The 15,566-nt window shown below is 53.1% G+C and overlaps 1 protein-coding gene across 3 annotated transcripts; it reads right to left on the reverse strand.

Moving 5' to 3' along the window:
* Window positions 1-187: 187 nt before the first annotated feature.
* LOC121345210 (mucin-5AC-like) lies at window positions 188-15,083 on the reverse strand. 3 transcript variants are annotated; one of them, XM_041421844.1, is made up of 5 exons: window positions 14,998-15,083; window positions 5,016-5,486; window positions 3,668-3,997; window positions 3,197-3,357; window positions 188-2,387 (listed from the first exon to the last, which is right to left on the reverse strand). In XM_041421844.1, exons 1-5 carry the CDS (start codon window positions 15,062-15,064, stop codon window positions 2,343-2,345), a joined length of 1,074 nt encoding a protein of 357 aa, XP_041277778.1. In that variant the 5' UTR covers window positions 15,065-15,083; the 3' UTR covers window positions 188-2,342. The 3 variants fall into 3 exon arrangements, with proteins under 3 accessions (XP_041277778.1, XP_041277780.1, XP_041277779.1); XM_041421846.1 differs by having other exon boundaries at window positions 188-3,065; XM_041421845.1 differs by having other exon boundaries at window positions 5,016-5,483; window positions 14,998-15,077.
* Between the last annotated feature and the right edge of the window lie 483 nt (window positions 15,084-15,566).

Below are 15,566 nucleotides of genomic sequence, written 5' to 3' on the forward strand. Positions count from 1 at the left end.
GAGGCAGGGGGTGGTGTCCTTCTGGACTGTCAGAGCTGTGGTTCATGGCTGTCTGGCATTTTCTAGTTATCAGCTCTGTGAGTCTTTGTGCCCCAAACTGCTGCTGTTTATCTATGACAGGATTGATTGTGATCTATAAAAGCTTTTCAGTTAGATGTTTGCAATGAAAATATGAGGGCTGAGACACTTTTGGCATTTGTAACTTTATTGCAGAAAAAAAAAATCCACTATCAACATATTTTACAAACATAGTTGCACTTTGGTGTCGGGCGAGTTTTTCCTCACCCCTTTCCCCTTCACAGCGGTGCATGGGAAACCAGAACAACCAGCCTCTGCCCTTTTGATTGTGTGCAGACACACTTCCCAGATATGCCAGCCTGCACCAGTTCCAGCCAGGATGGAGTTCTATTTTCCACCACTAACTTGCCAACTTTGTGCCGAAAACCAGCAGCACCCTGCCCTCCGGCAGGGGAAACAAGTCTGTAGCTAGGGAGATCACTCTGTGCAGACAATGCTTGATACAAAAGCTTTGGAGTTGTGACAATTGCTCTTTAGTTCTCAAGCAATTATAGGAGAGAACCAACCCTCTTCCCAATTTTACTGGGCATCAATGCACAGATGGAAGGCCAAACTGAAGCCCAACTGCACTGCAGCCATTTGTCAGCCACTCTGGAAGCAGCAGCACAGGCAGGAGGAATTACTGCCTTACCCACTTCATCTATTTGACCCAGACCTGTTCTGCTCCACCTTTGGGCTTTCCAGGTAACTTGAGCTCAGCTGATAGGGAATGTCCCCTTTCCCTGCTATGACAATAACAGCACTGGGAAGAAAAAAAAAAAAAAAAGGTACTTTTGCAAGTGAGGCCTGGTATCTGTCCTTTGTGGGGTTCAGTGATGTTGCTACTGAAAGGAGAGGAGAAAGTGAGGCTCGTAGAGCAACGTGGCAGATAAACTCTAGCCCTTGCTGTATCCTGAGGGAGCAACTGGCTTAGTCAAAAATCAAACACTCTAGAGAAGGCAGGTGTTTCCATTTTCCTGCAGTCAAATGTGAGTCAGAAAACAGGAGCAGGTGTAATTACATGAAGACTGTCATGTCACACACACTCCAGTCTTTCTGAGGCAAGGGCACCAAAAGCTCCTCTGATTTACACTCAGAGGCTCTGGTCTATGGGTTTCCTTGAGAGGCCTCAAGAGCCTTGGATGCAGTCTACAGCAGTGATATTTTGAGGCAAAAGTGCAGAATCTAATCAGCACAACACCAAGAAAGGGAAGGGGAGGAAGGCACCTACATCCAGGATCTGTCCTCATGACAAGACACCGACTGGCTCAAAAGACCAACATCAGAAAGTAGAGGAGCTCTGACCTTGCATAGCACAGGAGGGAGAGCGAAGCACCAGCTTTGTACAACAACTTCCAGCAACCAGATGCTAGAAGCAAAATGGGAGGTACCTGAGGAAAGGCTTGTGTTAGCCCAGGCAGGGAAATGGACTAAAGCATTTACTGAGCCTGGGAAAGGAGTTTACACATATGCCAAAAGAATCAAGTGTAGGAGACACGGTTTCCTAATTATGGTGAGACCAAATTAGTGTGTCTAATTGGCAATAGACAGTCCTATCAAGCTTGGTTAAGCTAACATTATGTTCAATTTCCTCCCAGCAACTTCAAAGCAACATCAAGTAGCAGGGGCACTTCTCCAGTGGCCACAAAACTCTTTTTTCCTGGTTGCAGAGAAAAGGTATGCATCTAGGAAGGAAGCAGAGTAGTCTTTTATCCTCCTGTAAGTGTTTCAGGATGGGTAATACCAATCCTGGGACTAAAGCTGAAACAAGAACAAAAAAAAAAAAAAAAAAAGTGCAAGAAAACCCCCAAAACAAACAACCTTAAAAATACAGAACAAGAGGGAGCCCAAGAAAACTGATTTCCACATCCTTGGCTTCCTCAGAAAACAGCAGTCTCCTTTGCTGGCAGGTGCTGACACCACCAGTGTTAAGAGCCCTAGTCTGAAATACCTCCCCACCTCCTCTGAAGGCAGCAGCCACCAAGATCAACAGAAGAGATCCATGCAGAACACCATGGCAAAGGTTGTCTTGGCTAATTGGTTGCCACACTAAAAGGAGGAGACACCTCTTCAGGGCAGTGTTTTGAGGAGAAAAGGGTCAGACTTGGGCTCTGATTCGCCGCATAGAAACTTCAAACACTGAACTATTTAAAACGTCTAAAACCAAAAACCATCTGAAAAGGATCTTTCAGTTGTGTGCAAATCACAGCCCCTCATTCCTCAGCAGATCATCTGGGACCAAGTCCTCAAGGCCTTTTCCTCTGGGCAGTAGACAGCCTGGTTGCCTAGTAGCTGTAGAGGGAGAGAGGGGTGTCCTCCATCATGTCATCCTAGAAGCAGAGAAGAGGGTGCTTTAATGAGATGTCTGCACGGTGGTATCATGGTCCCAGCCTGGGAGACTGCTGTGCAGGCAGCACAGCCTCCTCAGCCACACCTCACAATGGGTCATGTGCCCAGCCATCCACCTAAACGCTGTCACTGTGCAGTTCCTGGATCTTTGGATTGTCAGTCTCCCTCCTGCTGCAGTATTTGGAGAGAAGAGGTGTGTGCAGGAACTGCCTGCCTGCTGCAGGGATGTGGAAAACTCTGGCTGTTGAAAACTCCACACAGCTTGAAACAGCATCAGCTTGCTTCCTTAGCTGCAGTACTCCTCTGTTCCAGAAAGTTCAGGGAGTTATATGCAGCTTCCCCAGAGCTAGACCAGCCTCTGGAACCCTCATATATTTTTATATTCCCAAAGGGTCAAACACAGACAGACAGACAAACAGACAACCTCCCTGGAACAGAGCATAAAATCTGCTTTGTCATAGTTGCAAAGCAATTATATCAGAAAACAGGAGGAGAGGTTAGGAAGGTGTCATTTCAGGACAAGCCTGGATGGAGCTCTCCTTCCTCTCTCTAACCTCTCAGCATTCCCCTGCAGAGTGAGGGGAAGGCAGAGAGCTTCTTTAGTGCCCAGCCTTGAGACTTGCTGTCTTGACTCAAACCTTGGATGGAAGGAGAGGGACCTAAGGAGGAACAGGAGTGTGTGATCAGCATTGGTGCTGCTGCAAATACCCAAAGCATTGCTAATGAAGGAGAACTGCAAAGCAGTCAGTGGAGCCGGCCCACACGGGGCTGGGCTGAAGGCAGGACTCACCATGGGCAGGTCCTGCAGGCGCCGGAACTCCATGCGGTTGTTGTGCTGGCGGTATCGCAGGAAGCCCACCAGGCCCAGGATGCCCACCATGACAATGAAGACAGAGATCACAGTGATTACCAGGGGGTCAGCCCTCGCTTTACCAGCCAGATTGGGTAGCTCTGCAAGGAGACCAAGGGAGAGCCTTAAAGGGCTGCAACAGCAAAGCTTTGTCTTTACTGGTTCTGCTCAGTACAACCAAGAGGCAATTTGAGGTAGCTCCAGCCCTTTGCCAAGTTTTGTGAGAACAGGTACAAAACAATGACAGACTCTATCTATTAGGCTGGAAGAGACCTCTGTGATTATCAGTCCAACCTAGAACCTAACACCATCTTGTCAACCAGACCATGGCACTGAGTGCCACGTCCAGTCTTTCCTTAAACGGTGACGCCACCACCTCCCTGGGCAGCCCATTAAAAGCACAGCATTTACCTGAATTGTCATCATCACCAACATCCAACACAGAAGTCTTCTCATGCCTGGGCTCCAGTGACTGTGCCAGTGCAGGCGTGCTGCTGGGAATGGCAGCTGTGCTGGCAGACGTGGAGCTGGTCACGGGGGGTGTCACCGTCACACTACTGGAGGCAGTAGCAAAGGACGTGCTCCGTACAACGGAGATGGGAGCAGAGGAAGTTCTGGCCTCCACAGTGCTCTCCTCTGTGGCACCCACAGGGCTCGTTCCTGGCTTGGTTTCAGACCTTGCTGCTGTGGGCCTCAGGGTGTGCCCATCAAAAAGCCCTGACTGAGAGCTGTTAGTTGTTGCTGCAAAATAGGAACAAAGAGTTATTTCAAAGGGTCCAGTGCAAGCACACTGTTCTGTGGGACTGGACAAGATGGAAGCAAGATTGTAAGAAAGACTGCAAGAAAGACTGCTGGGACTATAGGAATAGCAGCTTATTGTCAACTGTTTGGAAATCAAGCAGAGCCTTTAGCACAGCCATAGCTGAGCCACACTATAACCCACAGTGCTTAGAAAGTCCTCTCAGTTTTCCTATCTGCCAATCCGCAATGTCAGCCAACCTCAGCTGGGCCCACAAGGCCTGTCCTTGGGGACAAAGGACAAACAGACAAGCTTAAACAACTTTACACACAGCTGGGGATCACCTCCCTCTCATCCCTCCTTACAGGGAGCACAAAGGGGGCTGCCCAAGGACTGGGTAGCATCATCCCCTGAGGCTGTGAACAGCAGGACCATGTGACACAAGCCAGGGAAAACAATGCACTTGTGCAGGAACACCATGAAAATCAGTGATCAATCAGTATCTGCCTTGCACTGGGGTGTGTGACAGCCTGGCAGGCCCCAAGATAGACAAAATTGGGATTGCAGACCCTATAGGCAGTCCCCATGCTGCCCAGAGGGATCTGAAGGTAAGGTAGGGTTTCCCGTGGTTGCCCAGGGATGCATGAGCTGCCACTTGTACTTGCCCATCTCCATGTTTTGTGTTAAGGGAGGCTCCCACTGAGCCCCCAGCCCTGATGCCAGAAAGGGCCAGCTGGGCAGTGCTGCCAAGGCATGTTGTCTGTGATTAGATATATGAAGGATGTCCCTGCACACAATCAATCAGAAAGCAGCCAGCACAATTAATACAAAAATTAATGATGTTTCCAAAGAGGATGCTGAACTAACATCCCTACAAATAAGTTGCACTGAACTGGCTCTGCTTAATGTCTCATTCCCTTCTTCTCCCGCTCTCCAGTTAGCAGAAGAGTGCTCAGACATTTCAGGTTGTGCATCCTTGAGGCAGGACCTTGTGCACAGGCAGTAAAGGCAAAACCTCACCTGGCACAGTGCTCAGAGGAGACGTGGGGGTTGCACTGCTGGCATCATCTGTTTCTTCAGTTGTGCTGAAAGGCTCTGTGGCTTCATGGCTGGGCTGGTTTTCTTCCAGAGTGCTGGCAGTCAAGGTAGGGGAGGGGATTTCAGTGCTGCTGTTGACTGACAAGCTCATGTTGTCATGCTCAGGACGTGTAACTGTGATGTCCCCAGGACTGGCAGTAGTAGAAGCCTGCAGTCTCTCTGCCTTGGAGCTTGCCATGGGGGTGGTGGGGATGAAGGCATCATCCACCTCTGTAGCACGGGCACCCGTGGCACTGAGTGTTGCAGCAGTCAGGTTTTTCTCCAGGCTGGTCTGAGGAATGGCAGTAGTCACTAGGCTGAAGTCAGAGGCTTCCCTTGGCTGAAGCGAGGTTAGCGCTGTGCTAGGAAAAGGTGACGGTGACACCAAGGCCTCTGCTGTCTTCTGACCCTCTGCTGTGGAACAGAGAGGTTTGTCAGAGATCCCAGAGTGAGAGGAGAAACAGAGGGGAAAGACAGAAATGGAACTTCACTATCCCCTTAATTCCAAATCCAGCACAGTTTACACTTGGGAAAGGGATTCAAACAGCTCCTCTGTCCTCTGTTTTTGAGGCAGGCACCTGTTCTAGGGGACTTTTTCTTTACCCTCCTATCTCCTCCAGCAACTTTTAAACGTTTTTAGAGGATTTGGGTTTGTTAAAAGTATCACCTGAGAACTGATTCTGTCAGAAATTTAGATAAGTCTTCTTTGGGTCATTGAGAAAGAGTCAAAAGTGGTGCTGAAAAAATACAAGAGAGGAAAATGTGGAAGAAGACTCTCTAGCTCCCCATGCCCAATGAAGCAGAAAGAAGTGATATTTAAAAAGACTGTGGATGGCAAAGGTAAAGCACATATTGTGAGTCACCTTAGCAGCAGTGTGGGATTCTGCTGGAGGGAAAGGTGAAATGGGTAGCAATAGTACTACAGTTAACAGGGCTGGGGTGTGCTTTGGAAGCTGTCTTTGTGAGATATTTATGAACACATCACCACCATGAAATACAACTGTTGTCATAGAAATGGGGAGCTACTCAGCCTCCCAGCAAAAAGGGGCAGCTTCCCTGAAGGGAACCTGCAGCAAGCAAGGATCCCCCCAGATCCACAGCTGCTACACAGTGTGACAGCATGCAGGAGGAGGAAAACCAAAAAGCTCTTACACTGCCTGTTCATAAACACAGATCCTGTGAGGGTTTTTCAGAGTATAAACAGGAAGAAAACAGAGAAATGTAGCCACATCAGGATGGACTCACCAATTTAAAAACGTCTCATAGTCAATATTGTGACAATTTCTGTTAGAAGTTTCTATCCAAGCCACAGAGGACTGATGAGCTAATTACAGAAAAAAATAAAGGCACTGAAGCAAATGCCCCTTCTCTCCACAGTGAAGAAGCATCCAAAGCAGATGCTATCAGCAAGAAACATTCATCCACCAGCAAAGCAGCCCATTCTTATACTGTTTTGGGGAAATTTCAGCAGTTTTTAAAAGCTCTTCAGAGCAGATGGAGTTATCAGAGCTCTTCTCTAGCTACAACATTTAACAGGCCCTAAAAAAAGACACAATACATGGCTCTCTCAAGACCTTTGCAGTACCCTGACCAGCTGGAGAATGCAAAGCCCTGGAGCAGCCTGATGGAGCTGCGCTTCCCCGGCCCGGGGCCCCAGTCCATCCCTCCTGGGGGCAGGGATGCACAGCCCTGCTCAGCACATTCAGAGAACGAGCTCTCACAGGGAACCCCAGCTGAGACAGCTTAAACATGAAGACCAAAGGCCTAAATGATGCTCCCTTTGGCCTCGCCTGGATCCAGACGTGCATGGCCAGAAGATGCCTCCAAATAAAGTGAGCTGCTCTGCCATGGAGCTCAGGTGTAGGATACACCAATACTCCTGGAAGGAAAAGAGCTGAGTGCTGGGTCTCCTGGGACCAGGCACCAAAAGGCCCAGGTCTTCATGTGACAATTTCCAGCCCTAAACACAGAACTTCTATTGAGTACAGGGTGGGATCCCAGCAGCCCCGGATGCTGGCTGGGCACTGGCGGATGCTTGCTCAGTAAACATCCCACTACCTGCTCCTGCTCAGCCAGAGACAGAGATGTGCTGTCACCCTGGGGTAAACAGGAAAGGTGGTGGCCAGGTGCCTGGCCAGTGGCAAACCTGGCTATGTGCTGCTCTGAATAGCTGGCCTGTGTCCGGGACAGCCTCTCATGGGGTGGCACATCATGACTTGAGTCATGCAGAGGAAAGATTTGTGGAGACCCGTCTTGCACAAAGGCCTGAGCAATTCTGCAGCCATCATGCCAGTTTCTGACCAGAAAAGTCATAGGCAAGATGGGTGCTAATGTCTTTACAAGCAGCTCCATGGGTGAGGGTCTTTAGGTGAAATGGGTCCTAATGTCTCTACCAATACCAACCTCAAGGTGCAATGTTCGTTGCAGAACCCAGTTTGAATTTCTGGCGGATCCGCAGAACCCAGATAGCCTGAACTTTGGGGGAAAATGGGTGATTTTATGCACAAAAGGAAAGTCAGAGGGAAGGCACATGACTCTGGGTCTTACACAGCAGGACACCTCCCCGCATGCCAGGAACTGGCATCCCTGCCACGAGGTGCTGTGGGACAGGAGGGCTTGTGGGGACAGGCAGGTCCCCCCACCCTGCTGCATGCACAGCTTCCTGCTGTTCGCAAGAGGGAGAGCCAGTGGGACTGGCATTTCCCTAAGCTCTTCTCTCCAAAAAGCCACTTGGCCTATTCCCACAAAATTATCTAGCGTTCATCACTGAGAAAGAAAATGGTTCCCGGGTGGATGGGCCGCTCTGGCTCTGGTATAACTGTGGTGTGAAAAACCTGGTTTGTAGAGAATTGCAGAAGAGATTTTAAATTAGCAGGTGAGGAACAAGGGACTATGGCAAGTGATGATGGCACCTCAATTAGCAAGTCATCCAGCCCAGCCCAGCCCAGCACACCCAGCTCAGGAAACAAAAGAGAGCCTAATCCAGACTAACATTCTAAAAATTCAAGACATTAAGAGATGATGGTGGGAAGATACAGAAGGCAAAAGCCTTAGAATGGCCAAGGAAACAAAGGACTGAGTAAATCCTGATCACCCGGGGACAGGCAGACAAAAGATTCCCATCACTCATCTGTCAGCTCCTGAGGGGTAAGGGCACAGCGAAAGCCAGCACACAGTGACCAAGCAAAGCACCTGGGGAAATCCCCCAGAGGTGCAACTTGTTCCTTGTGAGCCGTAGGTGTTAAAATGTACAAGCACCGAGTTTTACTTCAGTTTCAGTTTAAAATAAAACCACTCCTCCAAAGGGCCTTGCTGCAATGCCACAGCTTTGTTTGCCAGTTTTATCATCCATCCAAAAGGGCAACCTGCTGTACAGAGGGGAGAGCAGAGCGCTCTGCCTGTGCCTGTGCCGGGGCAGACCCAGCAAACCCCGCACGGGCTGGGATCCTCAGGGGTCCAGCTCCTGGTCTGCTCTGCAGCTTGGTACCCAAGAGGTGGGGAAATCCCCAGCTCCAGCGCAGTTGTTGCTGCCCCAGTCACTGTGTGCTGATGGTTTTAGCTGTTTATCAGTTACCTATAGGGATGCAGGTCAGAGCTCGTTCCTCTGGAGTTTTCCTGGAGAAGCTCTGCTTCCTGCACCACATGCCAGGAAAGCCACGGTTGTACTGCCTAAGGCAACCCCCTTACCAGCTTCAGGAGACAAGAGGGAACCATGTCCTTGTTTCAGATGCAAATGGAAAGAGTTAAGTGTGAATGCTTCACCTTTTCTGTGCTTCTCCAAGACCTGATAATTGCAGCATCCCAGGACAGCTGGTAAAGGTGCACTCACCCTTGAATCCATAACAGAGCAGCTACGACTGTCTCAGGATCTGTAAGCAAGACCTCTGGCCATAAGAATATCTGCTTCCCTGACAGCGGACCAAGGGTGAGCTTGCTTTGGTTATATTTCAAGGGGAAGCAGAGCTGGTCCCCTGGCTACAGCCCCACTCCTGCCCTGTGTCTGTGCTAACCCTCCAGGCTCAGCCTGTGCTGGTGAGAACCAGAGATCCCAGACCACATTAGGGCAGGGCTGGTGGATTTGGAGCAGCAGCTCCCATCAGACTGTGCTGACTGCAGTGACCTCTGTCTGGGAAACAAGAGGGGCAAAGGAAGAGAGTGCTCCCAGGGGAGGAGGGATGCAGCCAACCAAGAAGCAGCCCCTGCCTTGGACAAGGGTGGGAAACACTCCCAGATCTTTGAGGGGAGGGAGGGCTCTGAACATCAGCCCACAGCTTCGACCCCTCTTCAGCATTGTCTGGCAACACTGAGGGACCTCCATGTATAAACCCAAGCCCCAGAACAGACATGGTAAAATAATGCCAAAACAGAGAGGAGTGAAGGAAGCCAGCTCTGCGGGAAACGGGGCCATTCCTGCCTTATGCTCCCAGCCCAATATTCAGGGCTGGGGCCAGGTGAGGGGCTGAGCAAGGCTTGCACACGCAGCACAGAGTCACTGCTGTGCCAGGGTAGTCACAGAGTAGGGATCGTGGTCTGCAGCCTCTGCCACAGCAGCCCCCCCACCATCTATTTGCTTCTCAGAATAAAACAATAACATAGAGCAGGGCCTCAGCTGGACAAGCCCCTCAACAAGCTTCTGCCACAACCCTCCTGCCTCTCTCAGCACCATCCTCTGCACCCTCCTTCCTGTCTGACAGGACAGCAGCCTGAGCTCCCCAAAGGCCAGCACCAACCTAGTTCCAATCCATAGACATGAACACTTAAAAATCCCTTTTAGGATGAGATGAAGGCGAGGAAGCCCACAGCAGGCTGGCTCCTGGGGACTGAGGGAGGGCAGGGCAGCAGGGTGCAGGCTGCAGCCACCACTGGAAAAAGTGCAGAGTCCCAGGTGAGAGCTAAGCACAAAGATGAGAAAGATTCCCCCAGGATTTCAGAGAAAGTGCCCATGGGAGCAGGACTCCCTGGTGTTGATGTATCCTCCTGCACAGGCTGTCACTGTCTGAGGACAGCACCTCACTTAAATCAGCTTCCTACAGAATGCATGTCAAACCACTGCTCTGATTCATTGAAAAGGCACCCAAACCCTTCTACAATGCTATTTTGGTGCACTAAATGAATTCAATTTCCATTTAAGTGTAACAGCTCCACACGCAAACAACCTAGTAAAATGGAAAAATACAATGTTTAAAAAGTAAAAGCATAAACTATAACCTGTATGTATCGAAGCAGTTATATCTTATTGCTTGGCAAATACTTCATTAAGTGTAGAAATTATCTTTTGTTGCCAGTTATTACATTTTATGGTTACCAACCAACAGTAATTAGACAATCTCTTCAAGGAAAAAAAGCTTGAGTATAAATGCAAATAAAACCATATAGTGGGATTTAAAACCAAGGCTCTTCATTTCATTTAAAAGCAGCACTGGAATAGCTCCTGATTAGATACTAGCTGAGCCTGATCTCTTTTCCTGGAATAACAATAATAAAAAAACCAAATAAGCAGCAGAAGAGATTTCTGGAACCCTTCAGGAAGGTGCCAGATCCACCCAGGGATGCTGTAGAGCAAACACCATCATGGTGGCGAAGCAAGCTGGGAGACAGGATCCAGTTCAAGAGCCAGCTGCTTTGTAAGCTCAGCTCCATTGGATAGTTTGCAGGACCTCGATGGAGGCAGGGTGCCAGAGGGCTGCATTTGCCACAGGCTCCAGTGCTCTCCCTGCCAGGGCTGATGCCCTGTCCCCATCCCCATCCTGGCTGAGAGAGGCTGAACAGACTCCCTCTGCTCGAGGAGTCCAGGCAGGAGGCGTAGGCAGGCATCCAACCTTGTAGCCTGCTTGGGGACCACGTGAAGCTCTTCATGGCAGCAGTTTAATTCACTGCACCCCTCGTGGCCTCTGCGAGCTGCTCTGCAGGCACCAAAACTGGGGGTGCTGAACCGGGGGTGCTGAGCACCCATTCAGCCCCTGGAGAGCTGCCAGGCCAGGCACGCTGCAAAGCGAGGGCTGAGCTCAGGAACAGGAATAGAAACCAGCTCTCCTGACTGGGAAGGCAGGTGGCCACGAGCAGAGCACGAGACGGGGGCAGATTAGATACGGGGTGCTGAGCGAGTGTGGCACTGGGGAGGGACAGCCCAGCACCCAACCTGCCCAGGCAGGCAGGGAGATGACTCCTCAGGGATCTGTGGATCCCGGCCACGGGCTTGAACCACGGGGAGACAAAAAGGGGAGGCAGTGCTACCACCTGAACAGATGGCACTGCACTAGGAACCAGGACAACCAGGACAACTGGCCAATGGTGGCAGGGCAGAGCAGGGCTAGCAAGAGCTGTGGGAAGAGGGATGAGCAGCCCTGGAAACAGCACTACAAATGCCAAGCACAGGTAGTTCAGTACTGGTAAACCCATAAATAACAGAGAAACAGCACAGCCCAGAGCACACAGTAGTGGGGCAGCACCAGCCTGATCACTGCCTGTAGGAACAGCAGCCCAGGGTGTCACACTTTGCCTGGCCCTGCCACATGAGACCTTCCTCACCCAGCCAGGGGAGAGAAATGCAAAAAACTTCTTTCCTATGGGTTTGCAGGAAGATTTATCACTGATCCCCAATTTAGAGGTGAGGGGGCTTCTCCCAAATATCTGTGGCAGGGAAAAGGGAGAGCAGGCTGCCTTGCTCAGCACCACTGTCAGAGCAGCAAGTTATTTTCCACGGGCCACATACAGCTACGGAGCACCTTGCTTGGCAGGAAGGTGCCTGGGAGACTCCCATGCTGTCTGGTTTTGTTCCTCAGTAGGGGACTGAGCAGTGGTGAAGACTCCTTCACCCAGAAGCTGCTGGGCACACCCATGGCATGCACGGCCTGGGAAGCCTGCCCTTCTCCCGGGTTGTGTAACCCCAGTAATACAGCAACAGCAGGGAGCTCTGGCATCAGACAGCCTGGCCCTGCTTACCAGGAGTCACAGCTGCAGTGGAGGAAGCATTCACATCATTAGGAGAAATTAATAAGCCAGTTGCCTTAATAGCAGCCCCGTGTCAGCAGGGAGCCTACTCTCCAGTGCAGTGTGCCATGAACTGGGGGAAGTTTGGACATCAGGAAGCCTGTCCAGCCCTGAGCAGCCCCCAGGTCCTTCCAGCAGTGTAACTGCTGGTTCCATGGGCTCTGAGGCTTGGGGAATGCATCCTGCCCTGCCCTGGGCAGCCTTACAGGGCTAAGGATGTAACCCTAGACCTCAGAGGCACTGAGCCCTATGGAAGCTGCTCCAGAGAGCATCGTGGGGATGATCACAGACCAGTGGAAAATCCTGCAGCAAGAACTGTGTCTGCCCACCCAGAGGGTCTAGGTGGAAAGGAAGGAGTGACAGGGGCTTCTGTACTTTAGATCATCCCTGCTCCCCTTTGTCTGGAGGGATGGGGCCAAGGGAGCTGGAGGAGGTGAGTGCTTTGCCCCTGTCCAGCAGGTCAAGCCTTCTTGGAAGGGCAGCAAGGAGACAAGGCCCACCCTGCCCCTGGGGCTGAGGGACAATCATGTGTAGAAATGGCATCAGAGACTGATGGCATGACATGAAATATTGGGCTGGGAGTGCAGGGTCACACAGCTGGAGAAAACACCCAGAGAGGACTAAGCTGTGGCTCAGTTCTGGGTGCAGCAGAGCTGGAGCTGTCCTGTCAGGGTGGGGGCCAAGTCCACCCACTTGTCCTTGCCCTGGGCAAACAAAGGGAAAAAATCAGGGAAAATCGTCAGTGGGGCCTTGAAGCAGACACACTGCCTGCCTGTGTGCGTGGCCCTGCTGGTGCCCACAGACAGGGCGTTATGTGCTCGTGCTGCTCCCAGCCCTGCTCTGCTCTCACTGCTTGCAAGGCAGCTCGGCACGGGAGGGAGAGGCAGAAAAATGCCCAGACCAGAATTACTCGTGGTTTTATTTGTAAGGCTGATGGTGCTGGAGGAAGTGGATTTCCGCAGGCAGTGAAGAAAGGCTGCATTGAGAGGCCAGGGTGGGCAGAGCACAGGAGAGCAGCAGCCTGAGCTGCTCTGTGGCCCTGCTGCAAACCCAGACGGGGAGTGGGAGCAGGCGCTGCCAGACAGCAGGAGCAAAGGGAATCTGTGCTGGGAGCAGTGCAGAGAGCAGCTCATGGAGCTAGGACAAGCTCAGTTTTGGACAAATTTGTCTAGGACTGCTGAGTTCAGGGCTAATCTCTGGGCAAATTGTTCCTTTCCCCCAACACTGTCCTGCTGAGATTTTCTGGTGTCTTATTATGGGTTGTGATTGCTAAGGGCCGTTTTATAATTGGCAGCATCTCTTTCATCTATTTTCTATTTTCACAAAACATCTGGTCTTTCAACCACAATGGAGATTGGGTAGCAAATTCAAAAGCTATGAGGGCAAGGGCCAGGTCAGCTGCATAGGTACCATTTCCTGAGACTGTGAAGAATCTTGGATTGGGACACTGAGCAACAAAGACCCCAGGAAAAACTCAGTGCAATCTTAATTTCTGGTACATTCTGTCACTTTGAGTCTTGGACTTTGCAGCAAGAAGGTTCTTATGAGCCAGCTGGGGCAAGGGGCTCCCTGGGGTTTCCCAGCGTGCCCAGAGTGTGAGACACGGATCCAGAACATAGCCCCCGGCAGCTCAGAGCTCCTCCTCCTTTCAGCGGTGGAAATCCTGAATCCTTGCTTTGCCAGTGGCTAGTCACCTCCCCGCAGCCCATCACAGCACAGCCACTCTCGAGTGGGGAGCGCAGTTTGCCCACATAAAGGGCGCTGGTTTGGGACCGCTCCCAGTGCTCAGCCTCAAACCCAGCCGCATCCGCCACCCAAAACCTCATCCTGAGTGCTACTCTCGCTGCTGGGGCTCAGCCCCACAGGCATCTATTCTAGGGTTTTCCGAGTCCTAATTAGTTATTATAAACTGAGTTTCTGTGTGTCACCCCATGGTCTTTATTGCTGCCGTCACGGCGCTGGGATCTGACCAGGGACTGGCCAAGGGTTTTTCTCAACCACAAAGAAGAAGAAACACGTTTTGCTTTCTGTGCCCCAGGCAAGTCCCTAAATTGCACAGAGCCTTTGTCACTACCAGGGTCACGGGGAAGGTGACAGCCCCCCGACTTGGGGCACACTCCAGCCACGCGGCAGAGCTCGGTGCTGTCGGTGGACGGGGCTGTCAGCGCCCCGCCGCAGACTGCGTCTGCCCACGTGGGGACGTGTTAATCCTAGGGCAGAGCCGAAACACGGCCCGGGAGTCTGCCTGGGGCCGGGGTCTGGCTCCTGCTCCGTCCCGAGCAGCTCCATCCGTCCTGCCCCTCTCCCCGCAGGCACAGGGCCCTCGTCCCGTCGCGCTGGGGGAGGCGGCAGAGTTCGGGCTTTGTCCGGGCTTCCCTCGGGGGGAAGCTCAGCAGCGGCTCCGAGGCACCCCGAGCTGCCGGCGGGAGGCAGGAGGCTCGCAGGGCCGGACGCCGGAGGGCGAGCGCCTCCAGGACCGTCGCCCCGCTCCCCGCACACCCCCTCGGGATCCCGCCGGGCGGGAGGTGAGCCCGGGTGGCTCCGCCGGCGGGAGCAGCGCTGCCGACAGCTGCCTTGTATGGGCAAGGCCGGGACCGGCGGCCGCGCCGCTGCTCGGAGCGCGGGGCTCACCCGGGACCCCCCCGAGCATCCTCGGGCCACCTCACCTGCGTGAACGCCGGGGCGACGGCGCCCGGGTCCGTGGGCATTTCGCCCGATTTCGGGGGACAGCCCGGGGAGCTACTCCCCGGAGGGGGAGCCCTGGGTGGGGGCTCTCCAGACCCTTCCCCCGCAGCCCCACCATCGGGCGGAGGAGCCCGGGTCCCGGCGCTGCCCCGACGGCTGTCCCGGAGCTGCGCTCCCCGCCGCGGCGAAACCGGCGGGATCCCTCGGTCAGCCCCCCCGCCCCGACACCCCTCGGCGGCCGCCCCGGTACCTGGCAGGGCGCAGAGCAGGCAGCAGGCGGCGGCGAGGTGGAGCAGGGCGCGCCGCGTCCCCTCCATGCTGGGCCGATCCTCGCTGGCTCCGCCGGCGGCACCGGGGCGGCGCCGGGGCGGGCCGGCGGCCGGGGCGGGGCGGGCGGCACGTGGTCCAGCCCCGGCCCCGGAGGAGCGGGGAGGGGGCAGCTGCCGGCCGGGTGCCCCGCATCTCCGTGTCGGACAGCGCACTCTCGGCCCAGTGCCGATTCGGTCCCCGGCACCCTCGGTTGGGTTCGCACCGCCCCCGGCATCACCAGTTGGTCCCCGGCACTCGTGGTTCGGACACCCCGGTCCCGCCTTTGTTCTGGGAATCCTTAGCCCAGGTTTGCCCCACCTCATCACCCCGTAGCCAGTGGTTCAAGTGACCCTATACGAGGATCTCACCACCTCCTAATCTGCTCTTGGCAGCCCCAGTTGAGCCTGACACCCCCACTTCTGCTCCATGCAGGAATGGGAACAGCAGATGAGCCCAACGTGGAGCATCATCTTGGGGCTGCCAGGCAGTTTCAGGATGCCTGGGTCTGTG

This window comes from Onychostruthus taczanowskii, unplaced genomic scaffold (genome assembly GCF_017590055.1).
Source record: "Onychostruthus taczanowskii isolate IOZ18803 unplaced genomic scaffold, ASM1759005v1 scaffold7, whole genome shotgun sequence".
Classification (NCBI taxonomy): domain Eukaryota; kingdom Metazoa; phylum Chordata; class Aves; order Passeriformes; family Passeridae; genus Onychostruthus; species Onychostruthus taczanowskii.